The following is a 16,365-nucleotide window of genomic DNA, read 5'->3' on the forward strand; positions in this document are numbered from 1 at the left end:
ATGGAGGAATGGACCTTACTCTTACAGAGTGTTGTAGCAGGTAAATTCTGTTAGTGCTGTTCCTTGCAGTCTGTAACTCGGTGAGCATTCAGGGCGTAGCTCTTGCAGTCACCTGAAATCTCACAGCTTTCCACAGAGCAGCCACATTTAATCCGATGCATCTCTTTTTTTTTTCCCAAGCACACTGGAGACCACGTTTGACACCAACGTCACCACCGAGATCAGCGGTCGCAGCATCCTCAGTCTGACGGGACGCCCGACCCCTCTGTCGTGGAGACTGGGGCAGTCCAGCCCTCGCCTGCAGGCAGGCGACGCTCCATCCCTGGGGAATGGGTATCCCCCCCGGGGGAATGCCAGCCGCTTCATCAACACCGAGTCAGGGCGCTACATGTACTCGGCCCCCCTGCGCCGGCAGCTGGCGTCGCGTGGCAGCAGCGTCTGCCACGTGGACATCTCGGACAAGGGCGGCGATGAGATGGACCTGGAAGGCATCGCCATGGATGCCACTGGCTACATGAGCGACGGGGATGTGCTGGGCAAGAATATCAGAGCTGATGACATCACCAGTGGGTAAGTTAAGGCCCTGCTTTGTGTGGTTCTCCTGTTGTTTCTAATGGTGCTGTATTTCCACGATTATTTGGAGAGAGAATTAAAACCAGCACCAAATAAATTCTACTAGTTTTAATAAGTCTTTGGAGAGACAGCTCAATGTCACAATTCATTCAGTCAATGGGATTTAAACACGATTTAAGTTTTAAGTGCATGTTAAGAAAATATTCCTGTACATAAACATATGCTTGCACATGCTAAAAAGTTTTCCTGAGTCAAGGGTCATTGTAGTTGACAAACACGTGCTGCAGCATTCATTTATGCCCACGAGATGGAGAGAGTGAGGCATTTTTTGTACTTCACTGAGCTCTTTTGCTGTCTGAACTTTAAGGGGACAACTCACTGGAAGGAAATGAGTTTGTGTCTCTGTGTTAGGTAAAATAGGTGTACATGCGAAATGAAGTTTAAAGTTAGTGGGCAGAAGTATGAAAGGATAGACAATTATTAACAAGGTTCTACATGAACATTTTGTCTCTGCCTTGAATGAAAAAAGCATTTGTTCTTCGCTCTGAAGTCAGGATGTCTTCTCTCAGTTCCTACTGTAATGTACAGTCATTTTCTCATAGCTCAAGTGCATCAGCCTTTTCCCTGTCTGGCCATCTTACATCCTTTGCTTTTTTGTAATTTTGTTATTTGTGAAATTTCTTGTGGCATCGGCTTCTTTGGAAGATTTAGTGTCTCTTACTGGAATAGAAAGCTGGAATCCAGCCTCTGCTGCATCATTAATTTAACCAATTCAGTTACACAATCTGGAAACCTCCAGTAATTCTGTCCATTGTGAATACTTGGATATTTTCACACTTTTCGAAAAGTTAGACGCTTTATTTTTAATTCTTTGTTAGGGAAGGATATAGTAAAGAAACTGATGCAAAAACCAGTATGAAATTCTGTTTCAGATAAAGCACCAGTAGCTGTAGCTGCATTAATAATGCATCATATCCCTAAAGCACCTTGTGTTTTCCTCAAATAAATCAACTTACACCTGAGTTTTGTAATGTTTATTGTAGTAAGTTACTGCCTTTTCTCTAGACTGTGAATTTTATTCAAACTTGTGGCTGCAGTTTTGATCTGTAAGTGAGGAAAATAAATTCTGAGTAGCACTATGGTTTCTATAAAACACCTTCAACAGGAGTTGAGAAGTATCTCTGGCAGTTCAGGCTTTTGCTGCTCATATCCCAGAGGAGCTCCAGTCCTTGCAGATCTTTACTTAGTGTATAAAGTTCAGATTCCAGGTTGAGGAAAAGGAAAGAAAAAGAAAGCAGTTGAATTTATGAATGATATTGCCAGAGAAATCTCTGCCCTCACTCATCTCTATGTATCATTTCCTTTTCTTTCTGTGTCAGTCTGGTCATCCCACAAGGTAAAAGATGTGAGTATCCATAGTCTGAAAGTAAAAGTGTGGTCTTCATATTATGGGTCTAAGGGACTAATAGTGTAATAAAATTATTTTGTGAGTTGGTACTTCTGTCACCAGTGAGTTATATACCAAGAATAATGCCAAGAATGATGAATCTTGCAGGAAGAGTCATATACTCCCCCCCACCTCACTCCTAGCCTTAGGACATCTTTAACTGACATTTTTTTCCCCCACTGGTTTTTAGAGGAGATAACTTTCACTTTTTACTCATGTGACTAGCCACAGACTGATTAATGAGATCTCAAAGTTCTTTGGACAAGCAGTCCACATTTTTTACCTTTAGCTACAAAAACCTGTTTTGCTAAATGATATGAGTTGGTTTATTGATTTATACAGCACTGTTGGAGTCATTGACTAGGTCCCAAGGGCAGAATTGGTACTGTAGGTCAATCCATTGTTAGAAAGATCCAGCTCCGTTTCCAGGTTGTGGGCAGGGTTTGGAGGTGGGCAGTTTGGGGGTTCTCTCCTTGCTGCACTGGTCGGCACTTGGAGGGAGCGTTGCTGGAAGCAGCCCCACACTGTTGGGGTTACACGGTCTATGGAGAGTAATTGTGTGTGTGGATTCCCAGAGAAGGGAGTATTGCAATAACAGTATTGGATATAATCCCAATATTAATCGGGAGACAGAAAAAAATGAGTGAAAAAAATGAGTATCACTAATGACACTGGGCTACCATCTCCAGCGTGAACAAATGTTTGGTAGCCTGTTCCATAAGTTATCTTCCCTAGTGTCAGTTTAATCCAAATAGTAAAAAAATAAGATAGCATTGTGTTTTAGTAGGACAGGAATAATAAACTGCTTAAAAATCAGAGAGGTTGATTGTAAAGAAAACATCCGTGTGACTTGCTGCAGAACAAATCACCAAGATCAGTGTTAGGGCAAACAGGCTCAGAATTTCCAGAAGCTGAGTTACAGTATGTGGAGAACAACACAAGAGACTATTTAGAGCATGAATAGCTCTTTATTAGCTGGTATGTGTTTCACTTTGTCATTTTTCAGAATTGCTACAATCCTGTAGTCTGAAAACCTTGGATCTGTGTTTTCATTGGCGAACTGATAGGGAAGGAAGCCAAAATATTTGTTACAGCCAAAATAAATCCAATAGCCAAGAAAAACTATTTTAGCCCTGTGATCCTGATGCTTTCTCTGAAATGTACTGGGTCATGGGAAGTTTCGTTTGGCCTCCTCTAGTGAATCGGCTCAAGCAGAGCTTAGGCAGACACCGGGATTGCTTTCTTAGGGTTAGGAAGAGTATCTTTGCCAAATGGACAGAAAACAGCTCTTAAACTAAGGAAGTCTCCAGGAGGTGGATCAAAGGTAAGAAGTTGCCTTATTACGGGAGCTAAAACATAACCCAATGATGAAGCAAGAGGACTAAGATTCATGTGAGCTGGGGAGTGAGCCCCCAGCCCCCTCCCTTTGGTGGCTGGCAGAGCTCAAGACTCAGAGCCTCATGAGAAAGTGGCACCTCAGAACCCAGAACATACCTACCCCACAGATTGTCCCAGGTGGGGATGTTAATCCTCGTGGGTTTTTTGGGTTTGTTCACAAGGTTTTGTCGAGCTACTTTTCTTTGTATCTATCTTTAGAATGCAGCAACAGGGCTGTTGGTCAAAAAAAGCCTTTTAGAATTATTTGCTTTTAATTTAATTAATCCTCTGTCCCTGTTTTCATTACCTTAGTGTGCAGCTTTCTCTGCAGAAAATGCTGGTCACATGTTTTCTCAGGAAATGGCTTTGATTCTGCAAACACACCTTTGTCAAAATCATTTTTTGCAGAAGTATGGCTGTTCCAGCTATGTTCCAACAAAATGTAGGTTTGATGATTTGACAGCTCAGTTGCTTGAGAGCCTGAACTTCAAGGCAGGGCAGTGAGCAGCCTGGGCTGTGGGTCCACGCCAGGCCGGGCTTTGAGGCATGCCCAACTCACTCTTTTGAGTGTATCTCATTAAGAAATGTTGCCTAGTGACTCTCAAACCTCACTTGGCCAGCCAAGCAGTGAACTGCTCCCTCAGCTTTTAGATAAGGACAGAAGGGCACAGCCTGCATCCAATGTTCAGGGCCACTGTGTTAAAATTCTCCTTGCAGTGACCTCTCATGGGTGCAGTGGCTGTTGGGGGGGAGGGAGACATTTTTCTATTTTAGTAACCTCCCCATTTATTTGATGATTTGGGGCTGATACATTCCCATTACAGATCTCGATTTCCGTGACCTCTTAGTGTGTTTTTGTGCAAAATGCTCATGGGATTATGATTCTTTCTTGTTTATTCAAACCTTTATGCTCCCTGGGGGTCTTTCTACAAGCACTGCAAGCAGTTGAATTTGGAACATGCATAAAGAATGCTAAAGGGGAGAACAGGCCACTCTAGACTGGGGAACCAAGCTTCGGCCCTTCTGCTCAGATCTATCAAACCCACACAGAAATACCGTGCCCTTCATGGATCAACACCATCATTGAAATAGAGTTCTGAAGTAAGCTTAAGTATCTATTAGGAGGCAAAGAAAAGCTGAGGGCTGATTCTGTTGGATGTTGAAAGTAATTGATATTTATAGGATTCTTGCAGCTCAATTTCTTGGTTTGTGCTATTTTTCAGTCAGGCAGTGATGCATCTTTTTCAGATGTCAGGATCATACATGGCATAATAGACCTTTCCTTGGGCTAAGATTTCAGAGAAAGAGAAGGAGGACTATGCAGTTTGCTGCTAATGAGAATTTGTTGTTGGTAACAGTAGGTAAGAGAAACCCTTCCCTTCTAAGCTGCCTGCAACAGGAATGGTTGCTGCTCCAGGTAACACGTGACTGGCTGGAAATCAGGAGTGGCTGAGTTAATCCTGATTCAATGTCTGTGTAGAGTTTTTTCTGACCTATTTCTTGCCGTGGTTATTACCACTGTATTTTTCTGTACATTTTGAGTTACAGTGGATTAGTTCTTTACTGGATATTGCTCCTTAAATGGTATGATTTTAGTGATAAGTTTTCATCTAAATACAGCAGATGAGTAAAACTGCATTCCTTATATGGCTCTTAACAAGTCAACATGACTAAGACTCATTGGGACATTTATTTTATTTTTCTTCTGTCTTTGAGCAGAGTGTTTATTTGAACTGCCTTTTGTCTTGTTAGGGCTGACTTCTTTTACATTTTGATCTTTTCAACATTGCTGAATAGTATCTATATATGGTAAATAGATAATTAACACAAATAATGAAGGGGTCAGGCAAGCAAAATCAAAAGTTTGACTTCTATGATAAGGTATAAGGAAACTTTGACTTCGGACTTTGTAGGAAACCAGGTTGAAACTGAGTTTGGATTTAAAGTCATAGACATCTGGGTGCTGTAAGACTGAAAAGAAAAAATTATGGCAGTGTTATTCCAAGAACTGTACTTATAGTTCTTTACTGGAGACATGAATAGGATATTGCATAAGCATTTTCAATATTATTAATCTTGTGTATTGTTTTAAATATTCTTAAATATTGCACTCATTTCAGGAATAGTTCTTGTGTCAGCTTCATCAATAAGACAGTGTTTTATCATTTATCACAAATGATATCTCCGATAACATGCTGTCATAGAACTTCTCTTGCAGTGTATGATTCAGGAAGACAATGTAGGCCTCTAAGTTATAAACTTAGACATCAGCTGGAATCAAACTTTTTATTCAGTTATGGTAAAAAAAACTGTGCTAGGTTATATGTAGTGTTAATAAAATAAATGCAGAAGTTGTGGTGTATTGTATTTTTGCTTACTTCTACATACTATCCTATTGCTAATAATTACCAAAATGCCGTTTAGTAGCAGTTATCTCACTCTGGGCTCCTTTCTGTAGTAAACACCTCAGCAGTGTTTGAACTGCTGCATCAGTGACAGCAGATTTTTGTAATTTGAATGAAAGGACAGTTTCTAAAGGACAAAATATGGTCCCAGTTTGGGCCTAGCCAGTAGAGGGGGATGCAGTCACACTGTGTCAGTATGGATCATCTGCAGGAAAAGAGTAGGAATCCAAAGTCACTGTGGAGTTACTGTTCCTCTGCTGCTGACACTGCTGAAAACCTCTGGAGAAGCAGCACTCCCTCCATACTCCTCTTTGATCACAGGTCATTCCTCCCCGAACAAAATTAAAGAGGAAAATGAAACTTATTCTACTGCTTATTTCTATGATTTTCATTGAAATAGATTCTGAGGAAGGATTTAGGCATTTAAATCAAAATTGGCACATGCAAAGCCCCATTGAACAGCAGCCTGATTCTAATGAGCCTTCCCCTGGCTTCAGGCTGTCAGCCTGTGCTTGGTGGGTGTGTCATCCTCTTTTAAGTAACGAGTTTCCACCCAGGTATCCCTGGGGTCCAGCGTGACATTTGCACACCTGAAGGGATTGGCCTCCTGGGTGTTTTCACTAGATTTCTAAAAGAGCTTTAAAAGCAGTGGCGGAGTCAGCCTCTTGCTTGAGGTGAAGGTGAATTTGAGGTTAAGGTGCACTTGGCTGACAGTTTGAGTGAGTGTTGAAAGGAGGATCATACAGTAAGGGGACTCTCCTCTGGAACAGGAAGGGATGCAGTGATGTGAGAAATGCTTTCAGACTAATATTCTTTAATATATTGACAGTTTCTCTTTGACTATGTGTATCTAAGACTGCTAATTCCACAGGAAACTGATTTCTTCAGAAGCTCAATCAAAAGCCATTGTCCTGGAGGGAGCAAATGTGGGGGACGTGTGAGATCTTAGCTATAGTGGCAGCACCCACCCAAGTCCTTTGCAGACCTTGGAATTCCTTGCCTGCAGACTGCTTGAAGCTGAGAAAATGTAGAAAAAAGTTTAGCTTTGGACAGCAGTACTCAAAAATTGTTACTGATTGCTGCTGAATTAAGGCTGTGCCGGGCAGCCTTAATACATCTCCAGATAGAAAAGTACTGATTTCACAGAGGCCACTTATTTCTGTAGATTTCTTTTTTTTTTCCTCAGAAAAAGATCTGAGCATTAAGTAGTCAACAGGGGTGAACCTGTTTTGCTTCTAGACTGGTTTGGACAGTGTGAATAAGCAGTACCATTCATATTATTATTGATTTACAGGTGAGAGATTTCCCTAAGTAAACTATGAAACTAAAATATATTTATTAAGTTTTGCACAATCTCCATTTTCCTATGTTACCTGTCAAGTGAAACAGGTATCCAGCAATGACTAGGATTTTTGAGAGTGCAAGTAATTTGTTCAGGGTTTACCCCATGTTTGGATGGAGCATCTTCAAAACAATTAATAGTTCATTCATTCGTTTGTTAATTGTAAATAGTTGCTAATTATTAGTAAAAGTCTATTAATTTATAAATTATAGACTGCCTTAAAAATAAATTAAATTTTAAACGAATTGAGCAATAGGTTTGTGCTTCTGTGAATCTGAAAGGTAGGATTTGGTCTAATATTAGGGATTTGAGCATTGTGTTAGCAGTCCCAAACTGAAACTCAGGATCTAATCCTTTTCCTGAATGTCTTCATTGAAATTCACAGGGATCAAAGAATGGAGTTTAAACGAGGAACAGGCTTGTAGACAGGGTCTGTATTAAACCCTTTGGTGAGAGAAGTCGAGTACTGTGCCAATGGGGAGGATGTTCTAACGGAGAGTGGTCAGGCAAGAATAGGGATTGAAAAGACTTTTGGGAGATATAAACATGGGGAAAGACCATATGGTCTAATGCCAATGTTATGATGGAAAATGCGTGCCAGATTCATACTAAAGTGAGAAATTTGGAGTTGTCATCATCCTGCCATTAGTCTAGCATTTCTTTATAAGTCAAATTTAGGACATATTCCTAGCTGCAATAACAGGATCGTTCTGATCCCATTTATCGTATTTCAGAAACAGCAGTGGAGAATTTTCTCCTGCTGCATTTTAGTGACTGGCAAAGTTAGAGTTGTTCTTTGATACTCAAAGCTTGTTGAGCCTCTTGATCTCAATTAACTGACTGTAACGAGACAGATGAAGCCTAGTGAAAAAGGAAACATTACAAAGGAAAACATTAAGTATAACAGTGTTACTGTCTGTAGGAGAACACTTCTGCACCTCAAAGCGGATGTTGATACGTGATGTAATCCAAGGACTGTAATTCCTACAAGCTTTTTGTTTCTTAAAGTTTTGAGCACTTGGGTTGCTGGGCCAATCTTCTGCCAGGAGATACCTGGGCAACTATTTCCAAACCAACCTGGAAACCAATGCACCAAAAGGTGCTGCTGCTCCTTCTCTTCCTAATACTTAAGTAAATAATGCCTGTCCCTTGGCTATCTGTTTTCAAACTTGGAAAATTCGTATTCGTACATTAAGGAGTGAAATGAATATATTTGAAGTGGTAGAGTTGTCAGACCATAAAAGTAAGTGTGGTGCTGGCTGGGTGTATCCATGGGTAAGTAGGGAGTGCAGGCAGAAATCAAGTGATTCAGAACACGGGATTTTACTGATCCCTGGCATAACCTGTTCCTGTTTCCTCAGAGTGCCTTTCAGGAAAGGGAAATATATCAATTCAGCATCAGAAATAGCCTAAAAATATTACACTTGGAAGGGCTTGCTATGGCATCCAAAATTTCAGAGGCACAGAAAGAGTGTATTTGGCTAAAGAAAAGAGAAGTTTAAAGGTCCAGGTTGTCCAAAGCAAATTACTTTATGCCTGTAATGCAGGGCAGGGAGCCACTTTCTCATAGGAAGAAAATTGTCACCTAGAAAGCGGGCTGTAAGTCTCAGTTGTGTATTAGAAGTGCATAATAATTCTCTTGTTTAACTTGAGTCTTTTCATATTGAAGGTTTGGTTGTTTTCTTTTCCTTGCTGATGAAGAGTGAAACTACAGAGATGAGTATTTAAACATTGATTCCTGGAAAGATTAGAAACTCCTTTTAACCAGTGTCATCACTGTGTCACTGTCCATTCATTAAATATTATTATATTGAACTTCATTAAAGGCAGTCTTTCCCCATTGGCCTTTAGTACCATTCTTAAAGCATGTGTAAGATTGAATTTTTTGTAGAGTTTACCCATCTGTATGAAAGTCATTCTGGATATGACAATCTTCCCCAGATCATATGTTTAAACTTTTTCTTATTTTGAGGCAAGTGAAAAAGTACTTCCAAGTCCTGTTTTTTTTTGCATTGAGTGTGCTGGCAGAGTTTTTAGGAATCATTAAATTAGCAAGGCATCTAGTGCAAATTTATTATGTTTTTTAATAAGAAAAGTCAAATAAATTACACCTAATTGATAACTGGCCTAATACAATTGTTTGGTCTGCAATGGGTCATTGCAGAGGAGAAGCTAATATTCTTGTGTTCCATATTGTGTGGGTGTAATAGGACAATAAATTCAGGTAGCTTTGAGTACTGTTACAGTTATATACAGGATAATATTTCCTAGTTTTATTCCTCCCCAAGTAAAACATTGTAAGGTTTTAGAAAAATATGCCTTCCTTATATTCTCCTTTCTCATAAAGCAAATATGTACAGCAATAATAGTGTATTCATAAAGGCAAGACAGTGTCTTAGAGCCAAGACAGTTTTAAGTTTGAAGGGATGGAGAGGAGGAAAAAGAAACAGCGGTTGGAGGTTTGTGGCACCAGTAACTTTTAATCTCCTCTGTACTAACAAATGGATAGTAGAGAACTTTTTTTTTTTAATTTATTTTAAAGTATATTCATTGTGAATGTGCTTTTCTCCACGGACTTTAGAGGTAGTACCTTTCCTTCTTCCTTCACCTCACTGTTGCATGCAGAACTAAGGCATCATTGGTTTTGGCATCTTTTCAGAATTAATCATTCCTGGGTAGAAAATATTGCGTGAAATAAAAATAGGATATAAAACTTTCAAACTGTGATTACACAAACCTGTTTCAAAATACAAAGATCTACCTTGTGTTGTTCTGGCATGTAAGAAACTTGTTCTAGTGGTATGGGGGCTAAAAGTCATTGTTTATGTCTGTACTTTTTCACATGGTTTTGGTAAGAAAAACTGTCATGGTCTAGTGGTCAAAGGTGCCAAAGGCATCCAGCTTCCGTTGACTTAATGTAAGATTTATCAGTGCTTGAAAACAATAAAAATCTTTAGTTTTCAGTTTGTTGCAACTGCAGAATTATTCTAATCTTTGAGCTTGCTGAGCTTCTGCGTAGAACATAAAATATGCTGATGCTGATGAAAACATTGATTTCAGCATGGCTAACTCTTGAAAGTAACATTTTATTTCCAAGTAATAGGTAGGGAAAACAATGTATTTCAGCTATAGTAGATCTTTTTTATTAAAGGACTAATCATATGCCAGAAATCTGACAACAAGCTAAAGGCTGCATTTTCCAGTACGTGTGCAATGGGTATTCATACAGAAATGTGTTTCATGTGCAGACAAGTAGCTGCACTAAACCAATCAGTGTATGTGCATTAGATGCTTTTGCAAAATACTATTTGCATGTTTGTATGACAATATGGTCTTAAGCTCTGCTTCTCTCTTCTTTCCCTTTATTTTAGTAGCTTAGGGGAAAAAATATTCTTCCATTATAAAATATTTATAAACTGTCAAACACCAGTTAGAATGCCAGACCTAAGGCAAATTCCACATGTTACAGTGCAACTGCTCCCCATGCTTTCCCCAGTCTTTGTTTATGAGTTTGGAGAGTCAGTCCCCACAGATTTGCTGAATGGAGAATACTCTTGTGTCTGAGTTGACTGGCTTAGCAACAACCTCTTTGTTAAACTCCACAGAGACTCCTGGGTTGCTCCTGGGATGGCTCTGTACAGATTTATACATGTAAGTGAAATGCTAACCAGCAGACTGGGCAAGGCTTCCCAGCTTTTCACCATCCCATTTTTATAAATGTTGTAAAACAGTTTGACTTGGGTGAAGTACAACTGCTGCAGTGAGATCTGACCAGCAGAGGCACTGCTGGCTGCAGCTCAGAGCATCTCTCCTTTCTTGCTGTGGGTAAGGGTGTCTCCACCTGGGAGAAAGCTCTGTGCTTTTTTAAGCAAGAGGAAGGTGTCCTGAGTATCTAGATATTCTGTGGGCTGCTGTTGATTTGCTAGTGGCTGAAGGATTGAGAAGATACAACCCCGTCAGCTCTGAACTCAGTGAGGTATGTTACATGTCTAGCACTATGCTGGAAACAGCGACCATAGTGCTGGGCTTGTTGGAGTTATTTCAGTCTCAGGTGTGTGAAAATCTTTACGGTATGTTCACTCAATTGTCAGTGCTGCTCCGGTAGATCTATGTGGGCTTATAACTGGTGGTGGTAGCACAGAGCTCACTCCATGCCAGTGTCTTTAGAGGCAAATGGAACTTGCCTTTCCAGTTTAAAGTTCTTGCGTATATCTGTAGTCAGAAATACCTAAAGAAATGAAGCTAAACCAAGAGAAAAATCCTCCTGTTTTATCTTGACACTTGGGACTTGTTGACTTACTACTCTCATAAAATACCACAAAATATTTTAAGACATCATTGAAACACTGGCATAGGGAAGCTCATTGAGAAGTTATTCAAGAAGGCAAGACTGTAGAAACATCTTAATTTCAGTATTTCAGTGACATCTTAATATTCAATATTAATTTCATGTTAAAATATTTTTTCACTAACTATACCACAGTGCTAGGTAGTTGTACAGTTCTTCTTTTTTACTGCTAATTCTTAAAGTTACATTACATGATATCTGTTGCTGTCTGCTTCGGTACTGACTTCAGCAAAAATTCTGGAAGACATAACCTACGTTATCATGAGGAATTGTTTGTGGTCATCAACTATATCTAACTCTTCAATACCACCATATGTCATCTCCATTCAATTTCAGATTAATTTTTCATTTGTCTAAACTAGAAAATAAGTAATGTCCTGTCTTAGCAATTTGTGCAGTGATATATGTACACATGGCACTTCTTAGTATCTAAGAATAGTAATAGTACGTAGTAATTTTTATATGCAGGTGGTTCTGGGTCACAGTTGGAACCAGAGTAGAATGCAGGAGCCAAAACAAGGTTGAAAAAAACTTTTCATTCATGCTGCAACTTTGATTGCTATAAATCTTGGGATACTTAATGTTCATGGATTATTGACAAAATATAGGGGTGAATTCAATGTGATTTTTGTAGTTAGTTTGTGAAGGTTTGAGATTTTGATTGTGTTGTTTTAGCCCATGTAGAAAAATTCAGGGTAGTATAAACTATGTCTTTTTGGGGCCAGAAAGGGATCATTAATGGTAGCATTCACAAATATTAAATTACTTCCATGTAGGCATCCTTAATGAAAGTCAAGTATTCTTCCTTTATCCCATTTATGTTGAAATTCAGTTCTTGATGATGAGAGAGAGTGCGAAGTGTAATGGAGAGTGATGAGAGGCAAAAATCATCTCTGATCTAATCAAGAATAAAGTTTTCCTTGCTTCTAATTCCAAGTCATATCCTTAATTTAAAAGTGGGGAAATTGTAACACACAGTTAAAAACATGCAGAAAATAAGTGCTACAATAAAATGTCAAATTTGTATTGTTTTACTGAGCGTGACATCTTGTTTTGCTGTGTCAAAGGTACATGACTGATGGAGGTCTGGGCCTGTACACCCGGAGGCTGAACCGGCTTCCTGATGGAATGGCTGCGGTGCGGGAGACGCTGCAGCGGAACACGTCGCTGGGGCTCGGGGATGCTGACAGGTAAGGCCTCAGCCAAAAAATGCTCCCATATAATGGTGCAATTCCCACTATGTCTACTGCATATTGGATCTCCTGAGAAAAAATAGCTTTGGGAATTCAGATATTGAGTATGTGGAAATAAGTTTCTTCAGAGTGTTTTTGTATTACGTGTTCACAGAGGTGTCAAGATAAATGCTGATTTTATGTCTCCTGATTGCTTTGCTGAAGTGTCCTCTGGGTTTTTGTGGAGAGGATATAGCACAAGAAAATGTAAAACTTCTATTTTAATAGTGTTTGAAATACAAAAGACCGAATTCTGTCCTGATTTCCACTGATTCTTCCAAGTCCAGTGTGATTCAGTGTGAACAACTAAGGCCAAAGATCAAGAATTAGGGGACTGAAAATCCTTAATTTACGGGAGTGCAATCAGAAAGGAACCCAGGGAGATGGATATATTCTGTTAGAGCTCAGATAACTGGGTTAAATGCTGTTGCTTTTAATGACATCAGCATATAGCTGCTTCTTTCTCTTCCAAACCCAAAGACTGATGAGCGTTACTGTTGATGTAGTAAGTGACCCATATCCTTTTTCTTCCACGAAGGGCCTCTGTGTATAAAACTTAAATTCTGAGGTACATGTTCGAACCAATGTCTGAATTAAAAGGTTTTTGTTATCAATAAGTCATTCCTGGGACATAATGCACTTGACTGAGCTTGATATGACACTTTCTTCATAGTGATGCATGTATTCCTAAGGAAATACAAGTGGTGGAGAATCTGGCCTTGTTTTCTAAGCCAGCTGTACTAAATCTGCTTCAGCGTCCTTGTGATACTGGTAAAGAGCAGGATGGTAAATCTAAACAAAAGAACTAAAACCTCCCAGAGAATCCCAGCTCAGTTTGAATTACAAGTCAACATATGCTCGCCAGTAGTAAAATATGCCTGGATTTTTCAGGAGCTTATATCTATTTCTGAAATTTGCAACTTGAAACCCAACCAGCACTCCCTGCTGGTGCTGTGGGTGAAGGCATTGCCACTTTGTGATGCAACTGGAGACTAATCTAAAGTATCATCCTCTTCTGCTGCTGTGGCTTCTGAACATTGCCACAGCAACAAAGGCATCACAGCATTGGTCTAAGATAAAGTATATTATTGTTTAAGTAACTGTCAGCCTTCTGGAGAGCCAGTGATACATTCCTCCTCATTGGTTCCTTCCTCCAGTATTTTCTGTGCTTGTAACACGTTTCCTTTGCTGAGCTCCTTCCCTGAAGATACAACACATTAGGTACCAATTAGGTACATTTGACAAGAGAGATTATTTGTGTGCTTAAATATATTCCACCTAGAGTGGGACTGTGACCCACTGAAATGCAATCCTTAGTTTGTCAGTTGTTTCAGCTTTGAAAATCATCCTTTCAGTTCATATGGAGGGGACAGACTTTACACACAACACACTCTCTGTATGGCTGATGACTTATCTGCGACACAGGATCACAGAATAATTACCCTTGGTAATTTTACTGTGTGTTGCTTTTCTATTTAGAATATAAAGCTACTCACCTTATGCAGGAGATGAAAGGTTTCTGACAATAGGGCAGTGATTTAAAAACAGCTCCTCTTTGCTTGCTGGGTGACCATGATGTGCAGTTTAAACAAAAAATTAATTTTAGTTTCAGCAGCAGTTTTTCAGGGTGAAAATGGGCATAGGCAAAAAGAGTTGAATAAAAAATGCAGTAACTAATTGTTTTCTTCATTCTGTGAATGGAAACAGTGAGCAGGAGTGCTGAGTTGCTTTATTGGTACATGCAGAAAACACATTAAGATTATATTTAACTTGTTCAAAGCAGATGTTAGTTGAATGCATGGGAGAACAAGTGTGAAAAACTGTGAACCTGTGAGTATGAGGTTAATAATTAAAAAGTTATCAGAGGAATTTTTGCAATATACTTGCTTGTTTAGTTTCTTGTGTTATTAATTGTAGAAGTTTAGTTGTGAGGCTTTTACTCACTGGCTCTGGTAACATAAAGCACAGACCTTAGAAAGTATATTTTCCCCTGCAGCAGGGAAATCCAAACAAGGCACTTGAATTTAATGCTTGATTGCAAGGTTAATGGAACTGTTGCACAACACAGCTGAGCTTATTTTTTGACTTCAAGACAATTTGTATTTGCCTAGAACAAAGGCATTTTAAATAAAAAAGGCATTAAAAATTTTTTTATTTAGTTTGTGATTATTTTTTTTTTAAAGTTGGAAATTAATCTCTTATTGTTTTGTCACTTCTATATATGTGGACTTGGTTACCATCTGGTTATTTAAGTTGATTTCACATTGGCAGATGCTGCTTGATCTGAGACTAAATTCTGCCTTTGCCTTCATAACTTGCATTTATAAATATATATAGAATAGAGAGAGGAAATTTGAAACTTGGATTTGAATAAATCTTTCTGTAATTCTTTACTTGTGTAACCTGTTATTTAGAGAAGGTAATTCAGACCTGTGTTGATTTATCATATCTTTGTGACTAGGACAGGAGACTGTTTAATGAATGTGCACTTGTTGAGAGTAACTTTAATGCTGTTATTAGGGAAATGTCTATATGACCTTTTAAAAAATCCTCGGGGATGAAGTGCTTTAGTAACTACTTCTGGGTGTGATTAACTTGTATCGTTTCTCTATTACAATTTTATTTGAGGTTGCATGACTTACATGGCTTTGCATAAAGGCATAAAAAGGCCTTCCCAGTTTCTGACTGTAAGGACCTCTCTCATCAAATAGTGGATTATGTTGTCTTGATACTTCCAGCAGCTACATCTGTGAGTAAAACATGGCCCGGGTTCTGAGTGTGCTCTTCAAGTGTGTCTGTATCATGGTTCACATCCGTGATGACTACAATACCAATCTTGTCACACTCTCAGTAAAAAAGTCCATATTCAGTTTAACTTGTAGAAGGATTTGTGACTGAAGCTGCTTCCTGGCAGTCAGTAGCATTTTAGAAGTATTTCCTGCCTTTGGAAAGCTTTCTGTCTAATCCCAGAGGAGACTGTGGAACCAGGACAGGAGATGGACAGGAAAGAAGAACTGGAAGGGAAGCAGAAGCCGAGCAGAAAGCCAGAGGACATTCCATGCAGAGCACACAGACATCAACATTAATAAGAACGTCATTGAGTGCAGATTTTCAGTAATTTCTACAAATGGTAAAAAATATAGCTTTCAAAAATAGCTGAAGAGTACTGTTTTGCTGTTATTTTGCATTTTATAAAAACAGATTAAAGTTATTTATATGTCTTTTGGCTAAGGTAGTAGACAATGCTTCATATTTATTTGCAAAGTAAACTCCTTTGACTGGAGTACGTTTAAATTAATTAACTGCAGTTTAATTTCCTGAATCCTGCTACAGTGATGAGATTACTAAAAAGATAGGTTAGTGCTTGGTGATGGAGGGAGATTGTTGGATTGTCTTCATAACCATGGGAACTTGGATCACACTTCAGAAGGGCTGAAAAGCAAGTTGAAGCAAATCCTCAGGTTGGGGACAATATTGGTCTGTTCTGAAAAGTGGGGAGAGAAGATGTCACTGCTTTTGGGAGGAGGCAGATTCCGCTGAAAGCAGAATTACAGCCATGGTGTTGATGGGTATTGCTTAAGAAGCTGCATCAAATTTCCTTTCTTTTTTCTTTTTCTTTTTTTTTTTTTTTGGATGGTGCT

At 39.1% G+C, this 16,365-nt stretch overlaps 1 protein-coding gene across 16 annotated transcripts in view; it reads left to right on the forward strand.

Annotated features, from left to right (window-relative positions):
* Positions 1 to 16,365, forward strand: part of NAV2 (neuron navigator 2) — a 214,252-nt gene that overhangs the window by 114,707 nt on the left and 83,180 nt on the right. For all 16 annotated transcript variants that reach the window (XM_017826754.1, XM_017826757.1, XM_017826756.1 and 13 more), the window contains 2 exons: positions 181 to 570; positions 12,560 to 12,682. In XM_017826754.1, coding sequence (XP_017682243.1) covers positions 181 to 570; positions 12,560 to 12,682 — 513 coding nt within the window. The remainder of the gene's footprint in view (positions 1 to 180; positions 571 to 12,559; positions 12,683 to 16,365) is intronic.

The sequence above is a fragment of the Lepidothrix coronata genome, unplaced genomic scaffold (genome assembly GCF_001604755.1).
Source record: "Lepidothrix coronata isolate B3197 unplaced genomic scaffold, Lepidothrix_coronata-1.0 Scaffold130, whole genome shotgun sequence".
Lineage (NCBI taxonomy): Eukaryota > Metazoa > Chordata > Aves > Passeriformes > Pipridae > Lepidothrix > Lepidothrix coronata.